A 21499-nucleotide genomic window follows, 5' to 3' on the forward strand; every position below is an offset into this window, starting at 1 on the left:
CATTAAGACCTGAGGTGATACTACAAATGCCTTCTAAATCAGTAGTTCACACTTTCAAGATTTTCCAAAAATGTTCAAAAATAGATGTACAAGCTTGTGCTACGCTGTGAGCTTGTATATCTGCTATTTTTGATTAGATCCACTGTATTTTTGTAAATTAGATACATTTACAGTTGCTGTATATCATAAATGTTTTGTTGAGATGCAGACTACTACAAACTAGATACTGATTTGTCAATATTTCTACTGAGCATTTAGTTTTACAGAAATCATTTGTAAAATGATACTGTTAATCAATATATAATTGATTATCTGATAATTGGCCCTCAATATGCCATAATAGTAAGGAAGGCCCTGCACTACTAGGCTAACTAGTAGAGGTACAGTGACACAGCAAAACAGTATGAAGAGGAGACATTGGTCAGTCTGAACTTTCACCTTCTGAGCAAGCTAACGTAATATCATACCTGGAGTTGTGAAAGACTCATTGCAAAATACACGGACCACCACAGTAATAAGAACCTAAACACACAAGTTAAGATGCATGAATGGTGAGACAGCACCTTAGGATATCCCAGCCTAAAGTCAACAGGTTACTTATAGACAAGAACTGGCAAATGTAAGACAGGGGTTCCCGGTTTGACCAGTCAATGTGACATGGACTTGGAAAGGTCAAAGCTCTCAGATGGGTAAATTGTTCTACTAATAACGTTAATGAATGTACTGGATTACACTGACGACATTCATCTCATGTATAAAGACCCTGAGGATCTTGTAAGATTCTCAGCAGACCTGCCGCGGTAAGCTCTTGTATATTGGCTATGCATGGCTGACTATTTAAATAAATTAATATGTGATTATAACTCGTCGTTGTCTGTCGTAACTTTGTTTAATAAGTTAACAATACAAAGCCATAAATCAAGAGACAAGTTCAGAATGGGAATTTCCAGAACTACAGGAACAAGTTAATTTATTGGTCACCCAAAGCAAATTGTTTCAAATATACAGAAGAAACGTTGCAGATACAAAGATGTGACATTGTATATTTACAGAACCATCACAATGACTTAATTAATTTATACAGCATTTCAAACTGCAAGAAAAGTGGGTCATCACCACTTTACCAGCAAACCTTCATTAAATAACAGTTTTACAGGCATCCACTCAGTCAGTGTTTAGCAGCTACATATCCCTGTATACACTCTCTTGCCAGTTAAGGTCAAGTTTACTCTCAAATTCAGACTAAAACATACAAGTCAGAATCAGTCACTTAGATGAGACATGAAACATTGTGTAGAGAATTATTGGGTTATCAGCCTATTTTTATGGATCAGATAAAATGAGTTGAATCAACGTGTGATCAGAAACAAATCCTGATCAATTATTACTGGTGTGTAGGAAATTAGACTTTCTATTTCTGAAAGATTTATTAACTTTGGCAACAATTTCAACTTAGGAGTGTTATTGACTTACTGGATGTAACAGTGGTTACACAATAGCCGACACACAATTATTGAATACGTACTTGCCACACATCATATTCTAGTACCAGGCACTTGTATAACCACATCCAAGCTATATCACATTTACTGCACTCTGAACCTGCTCATCATAAATAAATATAACCTGAATGAAAACTAATGCATTGAACACAAGAAAAAAAACAAGAAAAAAAACAGCTGTGCAACAAAATGTTGAAAGAAGCACATATGTTGGAGTTCATTCGATGGACAAGACATAACTGAAGTCATTGGTCAATCCAATGAATCCAGGAAGATAAAAAAAGTATGAATTTTTACAGTAGTTTGTTAAAGGATGACTCCACCCGTCTTCAACCTATCTTCATATAATTGGTCCTCACTAATGCCCAATATAAGATGGTACCATTTTTGTCTACCCTGTCTGTCTCTCAGAGGAGGGCTGTGGACAGTTCAGAAACCTGCCTACCAGTGACATCATCAATGGGGAATCCAAGCTAATAGAAACGGCAGGCTTTCTAGTCCTGGAAAGTTAGCATGCTAAAATGGAAGCCATTGTTTTCGCATTATAAAAAAAGAAAAAAAGTGCAATCTTGTTTGGGAAAAAAACCTGCCTAATGATGATGTCACTGGTGGCGGGTTTCTGAAGTGTCCACAGCCCTCCTATGAGACACGGTAGAATTTAATGAACATGAACATTATTGAGGACCAATTATATGAAGATAGGTTGAAAATGGGTGAAGTCGTCTTTTAAGCAATGGCATACCCCAGTTAGAAACATAAAATGTCCCTGTGGCTCTGGAGAAATAGTCTCACCATAAACATACAAATATCTGGTGTCAGCTTATACAGCCAGTCATGTTGGTTAGTTAACTCATATCTGCCAATTTGCTAGCATCAGTCAACCATACTAGCCGCATTTACATAATCACTTTTCGTGTAGCTTCCGCCTTACAGTTAAATTGGTGCATTACAGTATTTCATATATGAATGAATCTGGTATTGTAAAAAATAGCTGTCAATATATTTACTATCAAACTAGATATTTATTCAGTTGTCTAATGATGCAATTTTTCAAACCAAATGGATATTATTCACATTGAATAATTATGTAAATTAAGTTGAAAAGTTCTTGTCACTGCAAAAACTATAGTAATCATACACATGACTTATGTGATGTGCACATGATATATGCAACAAATGAGATGTTACAATATTTTTTCATTCATTTAATTTAATATGTAGGAAACCTGCTAAAACAAACTTTGCCTACAAAGGACCTTGTGCTTTTGGCAGTCACTACTGCTCTCATTAGTTTTTGATCAAAATTACATCATGAAAGACACTCTCCTCTTCCATAGATTTTGATGCATTATGTTAAAAATAAGCATGGGCATGGTATTTCACATCTCTATTTATCAAAACGGACTATTTGGAGGTTCTACAGATATTGCCGCTATTAAAGTGTAACAGTGAATGTGCCCACACAACGTATCTTAACATGTTATTGCTATCAAACTGAATGCAAACGGCAGTTGCCATTTGCATTTTATTACTTGTTACCACCATTTAAGTGAAAGTTAAGGTGAAATGAGTAGCTTCGGAGAGTTATGACCCAAGCCAGAGTGATCGACAGCAGCCATATGACCACATTACCAAAAATAAATTGTATCACTAATGGAAAAAAGAAAAAGATTTATGTACAAGTGTATGAGGATGAGGGAAGGACACACACCTTTGATACAAGTAGATAATATTGCAAGGAACACTCCCACATGATGGGAGAGGCAGAACCCATAATGCAACGGTGGAATGCGACTAAAATTAAGTTGCTTTAAAGCAGGACTCTCTTACTCTGGTTCTGTCATCAATCCAAATTCACTGCCTCATTCCTCTGTTCCCAAAAGAAAGAACTTGGAAATTAGAAACTCAGCCGACAGGATCAATAATCAACGTGCAACACTACTAAGTCCCTTCAGTTTTCCTCAACTGTGGCATTAGTCCAAGGGAAGCCTCTGTACATTCATTGGATACCTCATGGATGACAGCAGTGACATAGACTCTTCACACAGCTGTGGAGGCCAAAGGTCACACTAGAAGGTAAAAGGAGGAAGTAGCTGGAGGCAGAACAGTGGCCAGCCGCCAAGTTTGACTGGAAACCTCACACTCTATTGCAGCATGACAGGTTGTGCCTGCTATTCAAGGAGGTCCTGTGTACAGAGAAAGAAACAACATAGGAATGAAGCCAAGGTTAGCCACAAGAGGAAGATATCCCTGTTGTTAATCCCACCCCAAAAAACATCCATGTCGTTCTGTTTATGACTCGTTTATCTCCCTTCAGTTATGAACTAAATCTCTTTCAAAGTCATACTTTTTGGAATCCTAATGCTTAATTTATACTAGATGTAGTAGTAGATTGGCTATTTTAACCGTTGTACGAGAATCAGACTTAAATATTAGTACCTCATCAGAGTCGTCGTGGAACTCCCTCTTGCCGTTCTGGGTGTGGTTGGTCTCCAGTGGTTCGTCCACCCCTTCAATACCATTGGCTTCAGCATGCTGCTGCAGCACAGAGTACCTGTGCACCAGGAACCTGTAGGGCAGAGTCAAAAGGTTATTTGAATCGTAAAAAGGCAGAAGAAGAAGATAATTGCACAAAGTCATACCACTGGGAAAAAAATCCCTTGATGACAAATACACAAATGCGTTTTAGTATGGGATCCTAGGCTCCTACGTAGCACACATTTTATTTAAGTGTGGACAGGCTTATGTACCAAAAAAAAAAAGAGTATAAATCTAAAGCCTGATTTCTGAAAATATCTACAGGCTCACAATGCGTTGCAACGCAATGCGTGGTGAGCTTGTAGATAGGCTATTTTCGGTGCACGACACCAGTGTGCAAATAAGTATAAGCCAGGCTTAAGCAAAGAGCTCCCACTGACCTTCCACCACAGACGTATTTCTTGATGAAGAGAACCCCAGCTACAGTGCTGAGCAGCATAATGATGACAACTGTCACCACTATGGGAACAGATTTGGAGGATGACATCTCCATCTGCACAACAAAACAAACAAAAGTAAAACATTGAACAAAGGAATGTATGGTAATACACAACATCTGACAAAATAAGGTGTAAGCCTAATTTATACACTGTAATACGACAGTCGCTTGGCAGCGTTGTTGTTAGCTTGAAGATCAGCCATGCTGCACCATACCACCATATAAATTAAGCTTTACTCACCGTTGGTGTGTCCACCAGGTCACTGACACACTTCTTGCTGAGGTCTATCTCTTTTCGCTTAGGCTCCTTTCCCCCTTCACATTTATCTCCTGGGATTTTCCTATATCTTTATACGAGAGGGCATTGGTCATTTGATGCTCATTTATACTTTGCCACGACGTGACACATATTTCAGTTGGAAATCAGTTTCCTCACTGAAAAGGAGGAAACGGTTCCCAACAGACAATTTGTTTTTGATAATCAGTCATTTTCATCTAGCTCATGCAATTAAGTAAGAATTTGGCTTAAATGTCAGTGCATGAAGACACATATCACATACTATTGTGTGATGATTGTGTTTTATTGAATTAACACAAAGTAAACTTATCTTACCCACTAGTCTGCAGCTGCTCCTCCCTGCCATGCAAGCAGAACTCAAGAACCCGACCTATCAAATCAGGCTGCTCCAAACACTCTGAGCTGTTCTCCTTACGGTAGTAGCCAAAGTCACTGCAGAAGGGACAGGGGGTACAGAAGATGACAGGAGAGTGTGGAAACGGGGGTTGATTGGATTGTACATTGACCACATTATTGAAATGTCAACAAGACAACATGTTACACACCACATATCTAGAACAAACTACCAGAAAACTGCAGGTCTGCTACAACTCTCATTTCTTTTAAATCACAGCAAAAAAAAACTTTCTTCTGCCTTTTGAGCTTTTCTTTACTTATTATTCTGCACTGTAATTTTAATAATTTATAATAATTTTAATGAAACATTTTGACTTCTTTTGTTTTTATTGTATTAAAAAGTCAGCTTATATTGTATTTGTCTGCTGTGTCCTGAATAGGCGTTTCTTATCAAGGAGATAGGTGTAACTTTTTAACTTTTACTGAATTCAAATGTACTCCTTTTTAACTTTTACTGAAATCAAATTTATTCCTGTTATATTATTATTAAAATCTTAGTGTTTTGCCAATTATTTGGGGGCCCACTTGCAATATCCTTACGGTCCACAGGTTGGGAATCGCTGATCTATTGAAAAAAAAAAAATGTGTTGCATTAAAGTTGAAACCTTACCATAGGTAGTCATCCAGAGTGCACTCGCAGGGGGTGGGCTGGGTATTGACTTGGTAATCTCTTCCGTTCAAGCAAACAGAGTCCTTCCTCAAACGCAGGAACTTCTCTTTGTAGCCCAGCATGCAGCCATCGTTGGGGTCACTGATGTCATCAGAGTGCGCTAACCACTGCACGTAGTCCCTGTCATCACCTTGTGAAATAATTATACAGGGCTTTTTCATTAATGGACATAGTTAATAATATTTGTAAATTGCTGAAAATGTATTTATTTTACATACAGTTTATTGATTTCATATTGTCATCGTCAGACTAACTGTATCAAAAGCCCAACTATCGATTATTTTGTTACTTTAAAAAAATAGAAAAATTCATCGATTACATTTTTATTTTTTTACTAAATCAGTCTATTTAACCACTTAAGCCATAGCTTATACTTTGTCCTACAACAGTATAGTGCAAAATTGCAAAACACTTTTTCTTTTAGAGAAAAAAAGCTACACTTAATTTCCCCCCCAAAAATACTTTTTTATAATCGATTAAATCGATTACTTCGATGAACTGTTGCACCCCTACGACCATGTCACTCACATTCTCTAGTGAGGAGCTCTTCGAAGTCAATGGTGACAGAGACCCAGTACTGGCTGATGAGTGAATCTCGGTAGCCCCAGATACTGACATTCATGGAACGAGCGCCCGGCTCTGATGCAAGTCCTGTGAAGTGGATGGGATCGTTGGTGAAGTTGTATACACCCCAGCACTGGCCTTCATCAGTGGAAAATCTAACAGACGAGCAAAGGATATGCAGTCATCAGGATAATCGTTAGATTTTAGCACTGGTGCAGGACAAAACAACATACAAGAGCAAAAGAAAAGAAAAGCATTCTATGCATAGTAAATGTGCAGCATCTAGTGTAACAGATCTCGTGTGACATTAGCAGGGGCAGTAATATTTTCATGGTAACGCAAGCTCTACCAATCAGAGACATTGCTTCTACATATTTCAGTTCTGTGCATTAAATGTAATGTGATTGAATCATGACTGGTAGCCTTTTCTGGTCTTCACTCTGTAAGAGAGGAGCTGTGTAGCACTGTCAATGTATTGTGTGATCTGTCTATGTATTGTGTATTTATGTTATGTATTGCGATTTTTTTGTATCCTGATGGCTGCTTGGTACAAAATGAATTTCCGCAAGGACAAATAAAGTATCTATCTATCTATTTCTCAGTGACATCGCAAATAAAACATGTTAAAACTAGATTGATTACATACGAAGCATATAGCATCGTTTTGCAACCACGTGGCTCGTGGCAAATCTACATTTGATCGTTACTACATTATAGCTGATAATACAATTCTCTATTCTATTAGAGATGCTAGGGTGAAAGTGGTTAAATGCATTATACAAAATACAAGTATAATGCATTGTATTTATACAACATTTTCATTAAAAGTGAAACAAGTACCACAAGCAAAAAAGGCATACGCAAATAAAAAAAAGACAAGAAAAAAAGGCCAACGCAAAAGCAGTAGTTAGCAGCGATTAGCATTGATCCAGCCCAGGCCTCTCTACCTTCCCTTCAACTGTGACTCACTTGATCTGGTGGATGGGTTGGGTGGTGCTGTGCTCCACAGCCACCAGCAGGCCTCCAGAGTCCAGGATGGCATAGTGATGGGGGCCCTTGAGGGCCTTTAGCCAGGTGTAACCGCCATCATCAGATACATAGACATCAGCTTTCATCACAGAGATGGCATCACCAACACTTCCTGAAGATGCATAAGGTCAGAGGATAAGCTACCAAAACACCTCATCTACCTCAACACACCACATCCAGTGGCGTTATACTCAAACTTTTCCTAAACATTTAAAGGTTGTTGACGTAAATGAACAGCTCCCTGTGAAAACAAATTCTCAGAAACAGTGACATATTCTTAAAGTGATAGTTTACTCAAAAATTATAACTTGTCAACTGGTTTTACTTACAGTAATTCACCCTACAGTATACTGTATACGTTGTTGTATGTATGAAAATAGCCAATCTACTGTGAGATGGAAGATCAGCTTTTTTTGTGCCCAAAATAGGTTGAAAGTGGTTAAAAGTACTAATGGTCCTTATTTATTTAATGAAGGTATGTATCATTCTGAATGACCAACCAACCAAATGTCCTCCTCCCCGCTTCACCTTCGTCTTTACGGTCATGTAAATTTGTCCTACTGTAAATCTAATTTAGTCGAACCCTATATAGCTTGCTGCTTAGCAGAAATGGACATTAAAAAAATAATTGCAATTTTTATTTGAATAATAATTATAAATAAATGAGAATCTAGAATAATAAAAGTTTAACATATAAACAGCCTTGTGGCTTCGCTCGAGCACATGCATGCATGATTAATAGAAATAATGAAATAACAAAATAATGAGAATCGCAATCCTGCTTGTAATTTCGATTCACTGAATTGAAAGTCTATTTCAATTCGATTTTGATTGGTATTGAAAAATCATGACACCCTTCTTACATAAGTGCTGTAAATCAGTAGCATAAAAACAAAAAATATTTTCGTAGGCTGTAACTGAGCAGCGGATGCTGACGGCGGTCTGTGGGGACATTACCGTGAGCTATAATGAGGCCTACAGCGTTGGGCTCAGACAGAGGGAGCATGGGGACATTCAGCCTCACAGCAGTACTGTAGGCAGCATGTATGTGGAGACTGCACTGTAGAGACACAAAGACAACACGCTTGAAACTCGACTCGCAGTCATATATGTAGTCTGTGTTTATATATTGAAGCAAATAACTACAAATTTAAACACATTTATATACATCAAATTTGGTCACCACTTTTCATACACTGCAATAATCTAATATAATCTAAATAAAATGGAGTCTTTTGAGGTCAAGTTTCTACCAAGTCTAACTATCAGGTTTCTGTCCATCCCCAGGCACACCTAAAACCAGTATTTACCTTGTCAGGGTCTTTTGCCGTGGCATCACAGTTGGTGTTGGAAGGTTTCCGCAGTGGCACCCACTCACCACCCTGGTCAAAGGACACCACAGACTGCACCGAGCCATCTGGAACAACAAGACAATGACTTCAGAGCCAGCTCGTCCTCTCGACAGGCGGCTCATCTCACACAAAACAGCTAATTAAATATTTACTTAAGAGGCCCACAGTTCAAAAATTAGAAGTCTGATACACAAGAAAGATGTGCCTGGGTGTATACGTATGTGACAGAAACGGAGGTGCGTGTATACATACGTGCATGTACATGAGAGTTGTGGGATGTAGGTCGAATATGTTTGAGTGCTAGCATAATGGTGCCCAGCCCACATAATCACTTTATATATATATAAACTTAATTCATTTATTTTTCCTTTCCTTGTTAATTCACCTCAAATACCTTTAAGTGCGGTCGAATATGTTTGAGTGCTAGCATGCATTTGTGTGTTGCTATTTGACATGGTAGAAGTTGGACACATGCTGTAAGCATGTCTATGTGTAATGTATGCATGTGTGTCCAGGACAGTGACAGTTTCAACGGTGTCATTCGCCAAAGAGAGTGACGGCGTATTAACGACAAAGCATACATTTAGTATCATAGCTACCTTCAGCTAGCACACTAGTGATAAAGACTCCCCGGAGAGAGGTGACATTAGTGAAGTCAGTGTCGCCTCCAGTGGTGGTGTAGAGGTGGCGCTCCAGGGACTTGGAGTACACAGTGCCGCGGTCGTCTGATACATAAATGGTGCCAAATCCTGTATCTGTAGGCATAAATAACCACTTTCAGCAAAGAAACAAATGTATTTCTATAACACATGTAATGGGTGGGCTCTACACTGCTTAGTATGTTCAACAGCAAACCAAAACAACAGAATTGACAATTAACCATATAGTTTCACAACAGAAAGTTTTGAATAGTCTGTGATTTCATTCTTGGAATTCATCATTTGGAATATAACAGCAGGTCAGTGTTAATGATCTAAATCTATGCTTGATAACCTTTTTTCGAAATTGCGACACCAAGGGTTAAAGTGGTTCACTGACCTCCAGGTTCATCTACATGCATGAAAACCATATCATTGTTGGCTGCTAAAATGGAGTAGAACTGTTCATGTCCAACAGGGGGCAGCTGGGCCATGTTCCACACATCACCCTGATCCACTGACACATGGATCATCCTCAGGGTAAACTGCAGACAGATGACAGAAAGGAGATGCTTTTTAAACAAGAAAGAACACCTTCAAAGCAACTTCCGCACCCACACACCCATAAAAATGTCAACAGAGTGATGGAATGGAGCTTAGTGTAAAAATAGCATACACAAACCTATGCAAATACTTGAACACAGCCTGACAAACAAGAGGGTAGACACATACATGCCAGCAAACTCAAGGAGAAGAATCTGTCTGTCAGAGCCACAATTGTACCAATTGTACTAAACCTGATCTACAATGACTAATGATTAATTCTATTCGAACATTGTCAACACTTTCTATTCCAAAACAAATGACATACTGACATACTGTATTGTGAACTGGAAAAAGTATGATGTAATGCTTTTTTCAGATGTGATAGATGTGACACACTTAGCCACTTTCACTTTCTCTTGAAACGTTTAAAAAAATTGAAGATCTAAAAGCTCACAACACGGTGCGATGCGACACGTGAGCTTTTTGCAAAAAAAAAAAAAACGTTTACAGAAAATACAAAACATACAAATTTGAAATATTGAGATACAAGGTTTCTGTCCGACAGCAACGATATACAGAATCAATACTACGACCTCGGCATATAGCTCACATTTCCCCCATTTGCTATTGATGAGAGCTCATACCAACCTTGCCTGTCATTACAGAGGCGAAGATGAAACGTCCACCAAGCCCAAAGGAGAAGAGCTTAGTGGCCACGGTCTTGATCGTTTTCCCATAGTCTGTTGTCCTTCTCAACTCCAGCATACCTCGGTCAGCTGAAACATAAGGAATCATTATAACAGAGATCTTATTGTGCAGTTGGAAATACAGTAGTGCAAATGATACAGTGTTTGGTAATGTCAACATTTGTAAAGATTTGAGATCCAATCAAAGGAGAACACTAACTCGTTGCTCCTGTGTCTTTTTACATAGGCTACTGTTTACCATTTAGGCCTATTGAAAATAAGCGTTTTATTAATCAATCTCAGGAAAATACTATCCTTAAATTGACTTGTGTGGTTGTGGCATTGGTATAGAATAAAATCGCTGGCTGAGGAAAGCATATGATGAAGGTTTGACTGACAACGTTCAAAATTGTAAAGACATCAGTTTTCATTCACAGTTCCTGAGGTTGGGGCTTAATGATGTTTTTAAATGACATTTTGCTTCACAGTTTGAGGGAGACACTCACCGCAAGATCCGTTGACGTTTGTGCTGAAGAAGATGGTGTTTTTCATCCCCCTACAAACACAGAGGAAAGGAACAGGTATGTCAGATAAGCGCTCCCCCACATATATCGGCTCAGAGAGTCAAGGCTATATAAACAGAAGAGATGCGGATTGGCTTTGTTAATGAATAAGTCAAGTTAACCTACATCGGACTGCGGAACCTTTGGGATGAAAACATTTCTTGCCTTAGGGGGGAAAAGTTAACCACTTAAGCCCTATATACATACTTTGTTGTAAATTTTCAAAAATAACACATCTACAAGCTCACAATTCCTCGCATCGCAATGAGCTTGTAGATCTGCTATTTTTTGAAAATGTGTAAAACAAATTATTATTTTATATATATATATATATATATATATATATATATATATATATATATATATATATATATATATATATATATATATATATATATATATATATATATATATATATATATATATATATATATATATATAGATAGATTACCTAGATACTGATGCCAGGTTAATGTGGTTAATATTTCACATTTGGCATCCACAGTAATCTTTGAGAATGTGAGACCATGCATGATATAACGGAAATGGCTCTTGTTTTCTTCATAGTTGCATAGATACTGGATGAGCAAGTATAAACAAATCTCACTTGACTGGCACTTCCAACAGACTTGTGCCTGATTTATACAGTACTTGGTTGCGCATCATGTTCAATCTAAAAGCTCACGCGTTGCTTCTGCAACCGGTTTCTTTCAGTGCACGACAACGGCCCACAACAAGGACAAACCAGGCCTTACTAGTGTGAAAGAAACATAGCTTAGCACCTTAGCTTGTCATATTTCATTCATTGTGTGGTGTCACATGCTATTGCTTATCAATATAATCAGCATAAAACCTTGCCCTGCCTAAATATGTACTTTACGCCAAGTGTTTTGACTCCAGAAAACTGCCCCAGTTGAGTTTGACCTATTTTGCCATGGACTGTTCATATCAAGGTTAGGCCTCATGAGAGAATACTAAAAGCTGTGTCAGAGAAAAGACGGAACAGTGTGTGTCAGAGAAAAGACGGAACAGTGTGTACAACTCTATCAAGCTCAGCAGTCTTGGCGTTACCGACTTAGAAACCAAAGTCAACAAACATATTCAAGGATACCAAAGACACCCGATGATGCATACCAGGAAATAACAATGAGAAAAATAGTACTGCTGGCTACAGCCTGGAAACAATCAGCTAGTCACACAGTAACCAACCTTGTTACCTTACAATCCTGTCTAGGGAAGGATGGAAGCAGAGTTTTGCCTATTTTACAATTATGTAGCAATAAAACAAGCTTACGTACGTTACGCCCCCTAGTTCACACCAACAACGACAGTGGTTTTCCGCCAAATGACTGTGCTCAAAATGTCTTAAACTTCCTTGTCACCATCACGTGTACGCACGACTTTTTTCTGAAACCACCCCCTGTCACAGTGAATTCGCTACTTGCCAAAGACCAGGGGTCTTCAACATTTTTCAGGCCAAATACCCTTTACCTGAGAGTGAGAGTGAGAGAGCGAGAGAGACGAAGCAAGGACCCCCACTACACCCATGGAGAGCCAGTCAAGCATCATTTTGTCTATTTCATGTGCACAACACGTAAACACATTTCTTGCCTTGATCAACAATCTCTCAAAACAAGAAATGAGAATACAGTATCTTCCCCATAGCTATAATAACTATGACTGTTATGGGAACACAGAGAGAAAAACAGAGAAGCAGTTGTTAAACTGATACTGTATACACCAGCATAAAACACTTCCTGAACTCTTCACCCTGTGCCACACAGATAAGAACTGGGTTCTACTTCTACTCCATTTCCATATATAGTTTCATGACAGTTATCTCTCTGAGAAGTAACTTAAGTTAACTGGTAAACATAAGGACATTATAACATATTTAATCCTGCACACTGACTAACTAAACACACCATATTTAGCTTCTACTTGAGCACTGGGCATTGATACAAAGTAAAATCCGGAGTGTTAATTAAAATGTTATTATTGTGTGTAAAGATGATGTGCAAATGGTATTTGTCTTTTGCCGTCTCTTACCATTTAACCAGGCACACCATGTCATGGATCTTTCTCCAGGTTCCACCAAAGTCCTCGGACAGCCACAGTTCATTCTGAGGGCATAAAATAAGACCAGGTAGATGAGAACAGGTATCTTTTGAGACCAGGTATCTTTTGCAATGGCAAAAGATACCACCACTTACCTACACTTTTAATACTAGACAAGTATAATGTACAGCTGTCCAAATAAATTACAAATGTACATAAACAATAGTTTTGTTAACAGTGGCCATCCATCCCATAAATGTGTCTGATACAAACATGCCATTGTTTGCCATAATGTATACAATGCCATAATGCAACTATGATGAGCTGCTCATGCACATAACAGCTCAACTACCTCAGCAGTCATGACAAATGTATTAGGAATGTATACATTACTAAAGTTGTTTGGCAAGAAAGAATGCTCTTTCCAGAGCTCCAGAGAGCTAAACCATGGTGCATGACAGCACCCACCCAGTCTTGCCCAAAAATGGAGGGACGGTAGATCTGAGATAGAATTCACAAAATGTGAAAAATATTCACACACACACACAAAAATAAAAAATAAACATCTACGCCGGTGTAGCAGTGGAGAGTCCGTTCCACGGCATACACATCTTCGAAAACCTCGCATGGACCACACACACCATGCAATGATGTAAGAGTTCAACAACGCCTGTACAGCCTCGGGCGGCTTAAGAATTTCAACATGCATCCGCCTCTGGACATTCTACAACTGCACCATCGAGAGCGTCCTGACGAGCTGCATCAATGCATGCTATGGGAAATGCACCGCTCCTCAATGGTAAGGCGCTACAGAGGGTGGTGTTGCCATGTCATGCTCCCATAACATTGGTACGATCACCTCATGTACGGCTCTGCGCGCTTCTGCCCCCCACAAACTTGGCCAGGCCCACTCAGGCCCAGTTTCACAGTAACACGGAGTACACTTACAATATGCTTTGTACTGATTTTCTACTGTTTCTAATGTTAATCACCCTGTAACTCAACCATTTCGGAGCTGCTTTTAGCCTTGGATGCATTTTTTTAAAAATATATATTACCATAGAAGTGCAAGGATTGTTATAAATGCTGGTTAGGCTTATCAGATATAATAGCAGTGTTAACAGCGAGCCTTCCTGTATCTATTACAGAATAGTATTAACTTGGCATTGAAGACACAAACTGTATTGAAGATTCAAGATTTTGCTGTGCTATGACGCGCAATTTGAATACTAATGAAGTACTCAATTCAGTGACCTACGTTCAATGAAGTGAATGGCAGGTCGTTGAAATGTGTGAATTCCTTCTCCAGTAGCCATTAATTATCACCCCAAGAACAATAGCCACGCACATGATAATCCTTCACCTCAGAGTTAGACTAGTCAGACGGTCAGACCACATTCTTGCTGTTTGTATTGCTGCGCCCCCCAGCCCAGTGAGCCCAGCCACTCCTGGGACCTGGGTGCAGCTTATCAGATGCGTATCAGATACGCCGTTTCGAACTGTTTTTGAATGTATACGGTGGCGACGAAAACAATCTGCAGGCCATACGGCGTATACAGCGTACCACGGTAGAACACACCACTGGTATGAATGTGTGTGTGAATGGGTGAATGTAATGCACAATATATGTAAAGCGCTTTGGATAAAAGCGCTATATAAATGCACCATTTATCATTTACCATGATGAGTTGCTCCACTGGCGTGAAACTATTAACCGTGTCACAGGAACATTCTCAATCTTTTTTCATTTACTTAATTTTTTAATTAGGCCCATGATCAGATTTTAATCTCTGGGACTGGGACCCCAATCTACACTGTAAATGTAACGGATTGTACAAATGGACCTGTAATGTAGCCTAGAATCCAGACTGAGTCGCTCCGTTCAGCGTTTTCTTTTTTTTTCACTCCGCTTCTCAGTCCTTCTCTTCCATTTGGGCCTGATTCCAAATGTCACCCGTTACGTAGGCACGTCATTGCTGATTGGATAGTGCTCAACAAATCACAGTAGAAGGGAAGTGACTTGAATTTGACATTTGAAGGCTCTGGTCCCGCCCCACCCACAGACCATTACATTGGCCGGCTCTGGTCTCGCCCCGCCCAGAGATCAATCAGAATTCTCGGCTCCCAGGCGCCAGTCAAGACTCTTCAAAAAATAAAAACAAAACAAAACCGCTGAACGGACCGCCTGGATTCCAGGCTCCCTATAAGGGTCCATTTGGTTCCATTTGTACATTCTCAGAGTTACAGACCTGTAAGGGTCCATTTGGTTCCTAACGATCAATCATTTAGCTGAGGACCCCCTGGAACCCCCTCAAGGACCTCTGGTGGTCCCCAAACCCCAAGTTGAGAACCAGTGACTTACAACATTGCTGATGACCATCAGGACATGGGCATCACTTGGGTTGTATGCGATCTGCATCAGAGGGATGAAGGGCAAGTCATGGTGGTTGAAAGTCTGGCCAAAGTCATCTGAAACAAAGATCCGAGATCCAAGGCTTCCAGACATTTCACCCGTGAGGATCACCTTAGAGACAAAATAGAAAATTCACACTAATGAATGGATTATCATATCTGTGACAGCAGACATCACAGTGTACTGCTTCACTACATTGATTTTTGTACCCTATGTCTAGTAGAATACAAGGAAACAACGCTGAACTGAACCCATTCAATCCGGGAACGCATACTGTGTCATTTTAGATTTTCAGCTATAACCATAATGTTGTACTTAGGGCTATTCAAAAATAGCAGATCTACAAGCTCGTAGCACTTCACTTGGTGCCAATGTGAGGTCCCCAGACCTCACATTGGGAACCAGTGGTCTAGATGTCTACACGGCTGTAGGATGTGTGGTGAATTTTCATCAAATCATGACTCACTTTCCCAGAGTTCTCTGGACCGATAGCAATGCCAAACTCTGTTCTGATGAAGGTGTTGTTGATCAGGGTGGTCACGTCCGCAAATGTCTTCCCATAATCCCCACTGGAAGATGAGATGTCACAATTTAGATACAAATCAGATAGCCATAGTCCTGTCTAATAGATGTGATGATAAGAAACCAATTGTAGATGTGTATTATATCTAGGATAGGACAATGTGAGGAGATATACCTTCGATAGAGTTTGGACTGGCCAAATCTTAACATGAAAAAGGGCACCTGAAAAGTTGTCAAAGCCAGGATGACCTGACAAGAAAGAGAAAGGATTCAACATTAGAAAACGATGTACAAGACCTCAATGAAGCATACACATCCTATCACTTATAAGAGATGGCTCTCTGCTCACTGTGTTCAGTCTCTGCTCACTGCGTTCAGTGTCACATTTCACATACATTATGATAGATCTGCTAACTGTGCGGAGTAATCCTACTGTATGTCTAGTTCCACTCATATCAGTAGCGAGGCAATGCAGTAAAGATTTGTTTGGTACAAACAGATAAACAAATAATACTCACCCCTGAGCCATCGCCCACCCAGGCCAGCGATACTGATCCACTCAGGTCATTGAAGGCAAACTAAAGAAAAAACATTGCGGAAAAACTGTTTAATTCACGGTTTGGCAATGCCAAAAAAAATAATGTTACAAATGTAATAATAATATAATAATTGGATAATGGCATGTGAGTTTGAAAATGGCCTAAATGCTTAAGGAGGCACTAGGAAGTAAGGAACCTTAATAATGTTGTTGTAGCCCTGCAGTCAATGGACAAAAGAATGGGAAGGAAAGAGTTCTCGCACCATTGCGCATTATGTATCCACACATGCATGGTAAACCTATTCATTAACAATCATTGTAGCCAGTATCTGTTTGCTTTGCTTTTGCTGGTATCATGTTTGTCTGGTATGTTGTTGTGAGTGACCGAGTGTTTTAAGCTATCCTGACAAGTGCAAAGTGATACCACTCAGTATCAGGCAGACAATAGAAAATCACTTCAATGAGCAGCACTAAAGCTGAATGTATACTCCATCACACGACAGTGTTTCTCGTTTTCAAGCTATGGAGTATAATTAGGCTTTAGGCTAGACTGCTCCAAAGGCAAACCAGTCAAAACAAAACGGATGCCAACAAACAGAACAACACTCTGACAGAAGCTTGGAGTGCATCAAGAAAATGAGGCCGTCTGGGCTATTACCATAGAAATCGATAAAACTATTATGAGGCAACTATGTGCCTACAGGTTATTGATCAGAAGCACTTTTGCTTTCATTCAGAGCTACTCTGCTTGTCTTACACTTAAATCCTTTATCCCAATCCTTTATCATCAAGCTCTTGACTACTTTAAACTATGGGTATATGTTGACTGTGTGAGAGCAGACCATTTCTAGCAGCTAGTGTAGGCAAAACATTGGGAGCTTGTACTAAAAAGAATTTCAACCACTCTTTTACACCTGTAAACTTGTGATGTGACAATAAACCTGAAGTTGAAGATGGCACCACAACACAATAAAATAAAATAAATGGATGAATTAACACTGAGGATTGAATGTGGAAGAACAAGGCAAGTCTCGTGGTATTCTGGCTTCCGCTTTGGATTACAGGCGACAACAAGTTCTACAAAGGCAGAAATGCAAGGTTGATTCACAGTAGGCAAATGAGCAATGCAAAACCCGGAACTGCATACAGCTTCCATTTGATTTTGTTGTGGGGAAAAACAGTAGCCTACTACAGTATGCTTAACTGGATTTATTGCTTGCCTTTTTCATCTGCAAATTTACATTAAATACTTTTTTTTTACCCAGCTGCTTTATGTTTGGTATAAACACAACATGAATGAATGCTTATCAGTAATGACTTGGCATTTTGTTTGTCATCTGGTTCTACATGAATGCAGTAGCCCAAGTGAACATTGGTCTGCTTTATCCTGTGCCAACACACTTAAATCCTTAGCACATCTGGTGGTACCACATTTAGCCTACTCTCCACTCCAGGATTTTTATGCATCTCAACACAAAGACCCCCAGTCTCTGTATGTCTTTAACACAGACAGCTTACAAATTGTTACAATGATTTAAATGATAGCTACTGTGCTGCCAGTCACAAGGTTTCACCATAGGCCTGCCTGCTAAAAAAAATTAAGGTCCACATTCAGAATCATGGAGACAGAAAAAGATGGACTCCACAACGCAGAATATTACTGCATCCTTTCCATTACCAAAATATAGGTCATAGCCTTGACTGGGGCATTCCTGTGGTTATAGTTAAACCTAGAAGCCCTTCACTGGACCCTTAGTAGAACTTAACATTATAATGCACATTTTAAACGATGTGAGCCAAACAGGCTGCTATGATTTTATTGCAGGATTCATTTAAAGAGGGCTTGGATATCAGACTTAACCTGATACCTTCCTGTTGTGTGCAAGCTACAGTTCTAACATTAATGTGTCCATAATGCCTTTTTCTTTCTCTCTTTTTTTAAAAGTTTAAACTCTTCCACCTACTATGGGAATCGAGACTTAACAAATCTATCCAGGCCAGGGAAGGGTAACAGGATAGATGGGCACTAGGGCTAGGCACCTCGATGTCAAATTGGCTTAAGTAAAGTAAAGTATAAATGATTAGAAAAATGCTTAAGACCTTAAGACCATTTTCAAATTATTAGTCAGAATATCTACCCCTTGTATCCCTTCAAATATTATTTTATATTTATTTTCACATTTTGGACATTTTTTACCGAGGTGCCCAGATGTCCCTAGTGCCCACCTATCCTGTATCCCAGGGAAAAGGGGCCTATAATCAGTAGGCTTCTAAATAGCCTATATAGCAGATTAGGCCTCTATACGTGTGAAGTGAACCTGATCACCTGCCTGCGCACCGCCTTCCATCCAGTATAAGATATCATAATTACCTGTGTGGGGGAAAACAAGGTAACAGGACCAGGGTAATATTAACTTACGCTGTGAGTGTTGTTGGCCAACTTGGTTTCATATCCTTGAAGGGCTGTACAGGTGTCATCGGTGCTCCTTTTGTTTACCATACGCTTTGCTGCTGGAACCTGCAGCCATTCTGGAAGAAGAGATCTCTTTGCGATGTTCACACGTCCCCGTCTCTCAGAAGAACCCACGAAAAATGTGGGTGATGATCGCTGGTGGCGCTGCTGAGATTCTTCTAAACAAACGGTTAAAGTGAAGAATAAAAACAGAATGCAGGGCACTAGGCGTCCCATTCTCATGATTCTGAACCACTGGGGGAGTAAGACAATAATAACCGGGTTGTATGTTTATGCTAATCTTTCCCAGGAGCGAAGCTCTGCCTCTGTCGATGACATCAACACAACACAGTCGTCCTGACAGCGAGGAGAAGCTTTGTATTCACGGCTCACAGACGGTGTGCTCCTCTACGTAGAGCCTTCTTCTCGTCCAAGTTCAACGGAGAAAAAAAGCATCGCAGTAGTAGTGGTGGAATCTATTCATTTGATAACACCCGTATCCCCGTTGATTCGTGATGCAATCGCTTTATAGTCCAAGAAGAGATACAAATGTAACGATAGCCCGAAACTGTGTTACATACACCGCCCACCCGGCCCGCCGCAGGAAGACTACGCTGAGATTGGTCAACCTTCCATTTGACCCGCCCACACAGACCGTTCTGATTGGTCAACCTTCCGTTTGACCTGCCCACACAGAGCGTTCTGATTGGCTGCGACCTGCTCGAGCGCATGAACTACTAGAGCGACTCACTCAGCTGTCAAAAGCTTTTTAAGATAGGTTGGTTGGGCGGAAGAGTAAATAGTCCACTCAGTTAATGGTGTGGTGATTGTAGTGTGAGCCAGCCCACCACCTGTAAAGCTAATCAATGGTGTAAAGTAACTCAGTACATTTACTCAAGTACTGTGCTTAAGTACAATAAGCACAGTACTTGAGTATTTCCAATTTTCTGTACTTTACTTCTACTCCACTACATCTCATGAGGCAAAAATATTGTACTTTTACTCCACTACAATTATTTGAAAACTTTAGTTACTAGTTAGCCTACTTTGTAGATTTAGATTATTATTACAAAACAAGCATTAGCCACTTCAGCATATACATTTCAGCCATTTGAAAATAGCCGATCTACAAGCTCACAATGCATCAAGATGCGACACATTGTGAGCTTGTAGATCTGCTATTTTCAAATACATTTTATACATTTGGAAACTTGTGAAATGGGACATTCTGTAAAATACGTATAACATCAGTTTGGCTTGTTGAGCTGGTCTAGCTGGTTGAGCTGGTCGGCCAGCTAGAAGAATAGATCTGATGTTGTCAATGGAGAGCTAGACCAATACGTGACCACCCGAGCCCAGCTTGCAGCTTGACCAGCAATCCTGCCCAGGTGTCCAAAACCTTCCTAAACCAACAAACCAGCCCATTAGAATTAGATCAACAAGACTGGTCAGGGTTGTTGAACAGCCTTGTAGCTGTTTTCTCTTTTTTTGCAGGGTGTAAATGATGTGAGGGTATCATTCAGCCTTGGCCTTATTGTGTTCTGACAATCAGAATATTATAGAATCAAGACGCCACTTCATGCTGGCCTGTATTTATTGTTATGAGTACTGCTTGACACTATGTTGCTGCTGTGTGTGTGTGTGTGTGTGTGTGTGTGTGTGTGTGTGTGTGTGTGTGTGTGTGTGTGTGTGTGTGTGTGTGTGTGTGTGTGTGTGTGTGTGTGTGTGTGTGTGTGTGTGTGTGTGTGAGGCAACAGATTATCCTTCAGCAGACAAATTGTCTCACTCTTATCCTAATACAGTTATATATCCTATTTAGTATCTGAACACTGGCTAGGATATCTGTTGAAGAAAATTAACCCTTGCTTAATTGTGTATCTGTGTGTGTAAAAGAAATGCAATGAGTCTCCAAATTAAATTGATCCATTTTGCAGATTACAGTGAGACAAATTATGTACTTGATTAAAGTTGTGCATGTGATGGGATGGAGAGTCCCAGTGCCAAAGGAACCCATGACTACCGGTCATGTGGTGAAGGAAAAAAACAACACCTAACAACCTACAGTATAGCTCTAGGCCAATGAGAACCATTTACCACTTCTGTTTGACTCTCTTGTGGATTGCTGCTGAGTCATATTATAGTTCTGTAATAGACCTGCTGGCCTCCTAGACTAGAGGGTGGGAAACGCCACGGTGGGAGAGAGCCACACATTCACACTAGCCAGATAATTGATAGCACCACACTGGTGGTATCTAAGGAGAAGATGGAACTCTGATTGTCATGTCTATTAGCCTT

At 39.8% G+C, this 21499-nt stretch overlaps 1 protein-coding gene across 1 annotated transcript; it reads right to left on the reverse strand.

Moving 5' to 3' along the window:
• Positions 1–943: 943 nt before the first annotated feature.
• Positions 944–19793, reverse strand: sort1b (sortilin 1b). The gene is made up of 20 exons (XM_080445778.1): positions 19172–19793; positions 16733–16792; positions 16390–16463; positions 16159–16261; positions 15642–15803; positions 13271–13344; positions 11165–11214; positions 10621–10748; positions 9827–9971; positions 9388–9543; positions 8747–8853; positions 8394–8496; positions 7377–7548; positions 6372–6562; positions 5784–5973; positions 5093–5209; positions 4721–4826; positions 4421–4533; positions 3942–4071; positions 944–3688 (listed from the first exon to the last, which is right to left on the reverse strand). Exons 1-20 carry the CDS (start codon positions 19445–19447, stop codon positions 3674–3676), a joined length of 2472 nt encoding a protein of 823 aa, XP_080301904.1. The 5' UTR covers positions 19448–19793; the 3' UTR covers positions 944–3673.
• Positions 19794–21499: the final 1706 nt, after the last annotated feature.

The sequence above is a fragment of the Gymnoscopelus braueri genome (assembly GCF_963280865.1).
Source record: "Gymnoscopelus braueri genome assembly, chromosome: 12".
Classification (NCBI taxonomy): Eukaryota; Metazoa; Chordata; class Actinopteri; order Myctophiformes; family Myctophidae; genus Gymnoscopelus; species Gymnoscopelus braueri.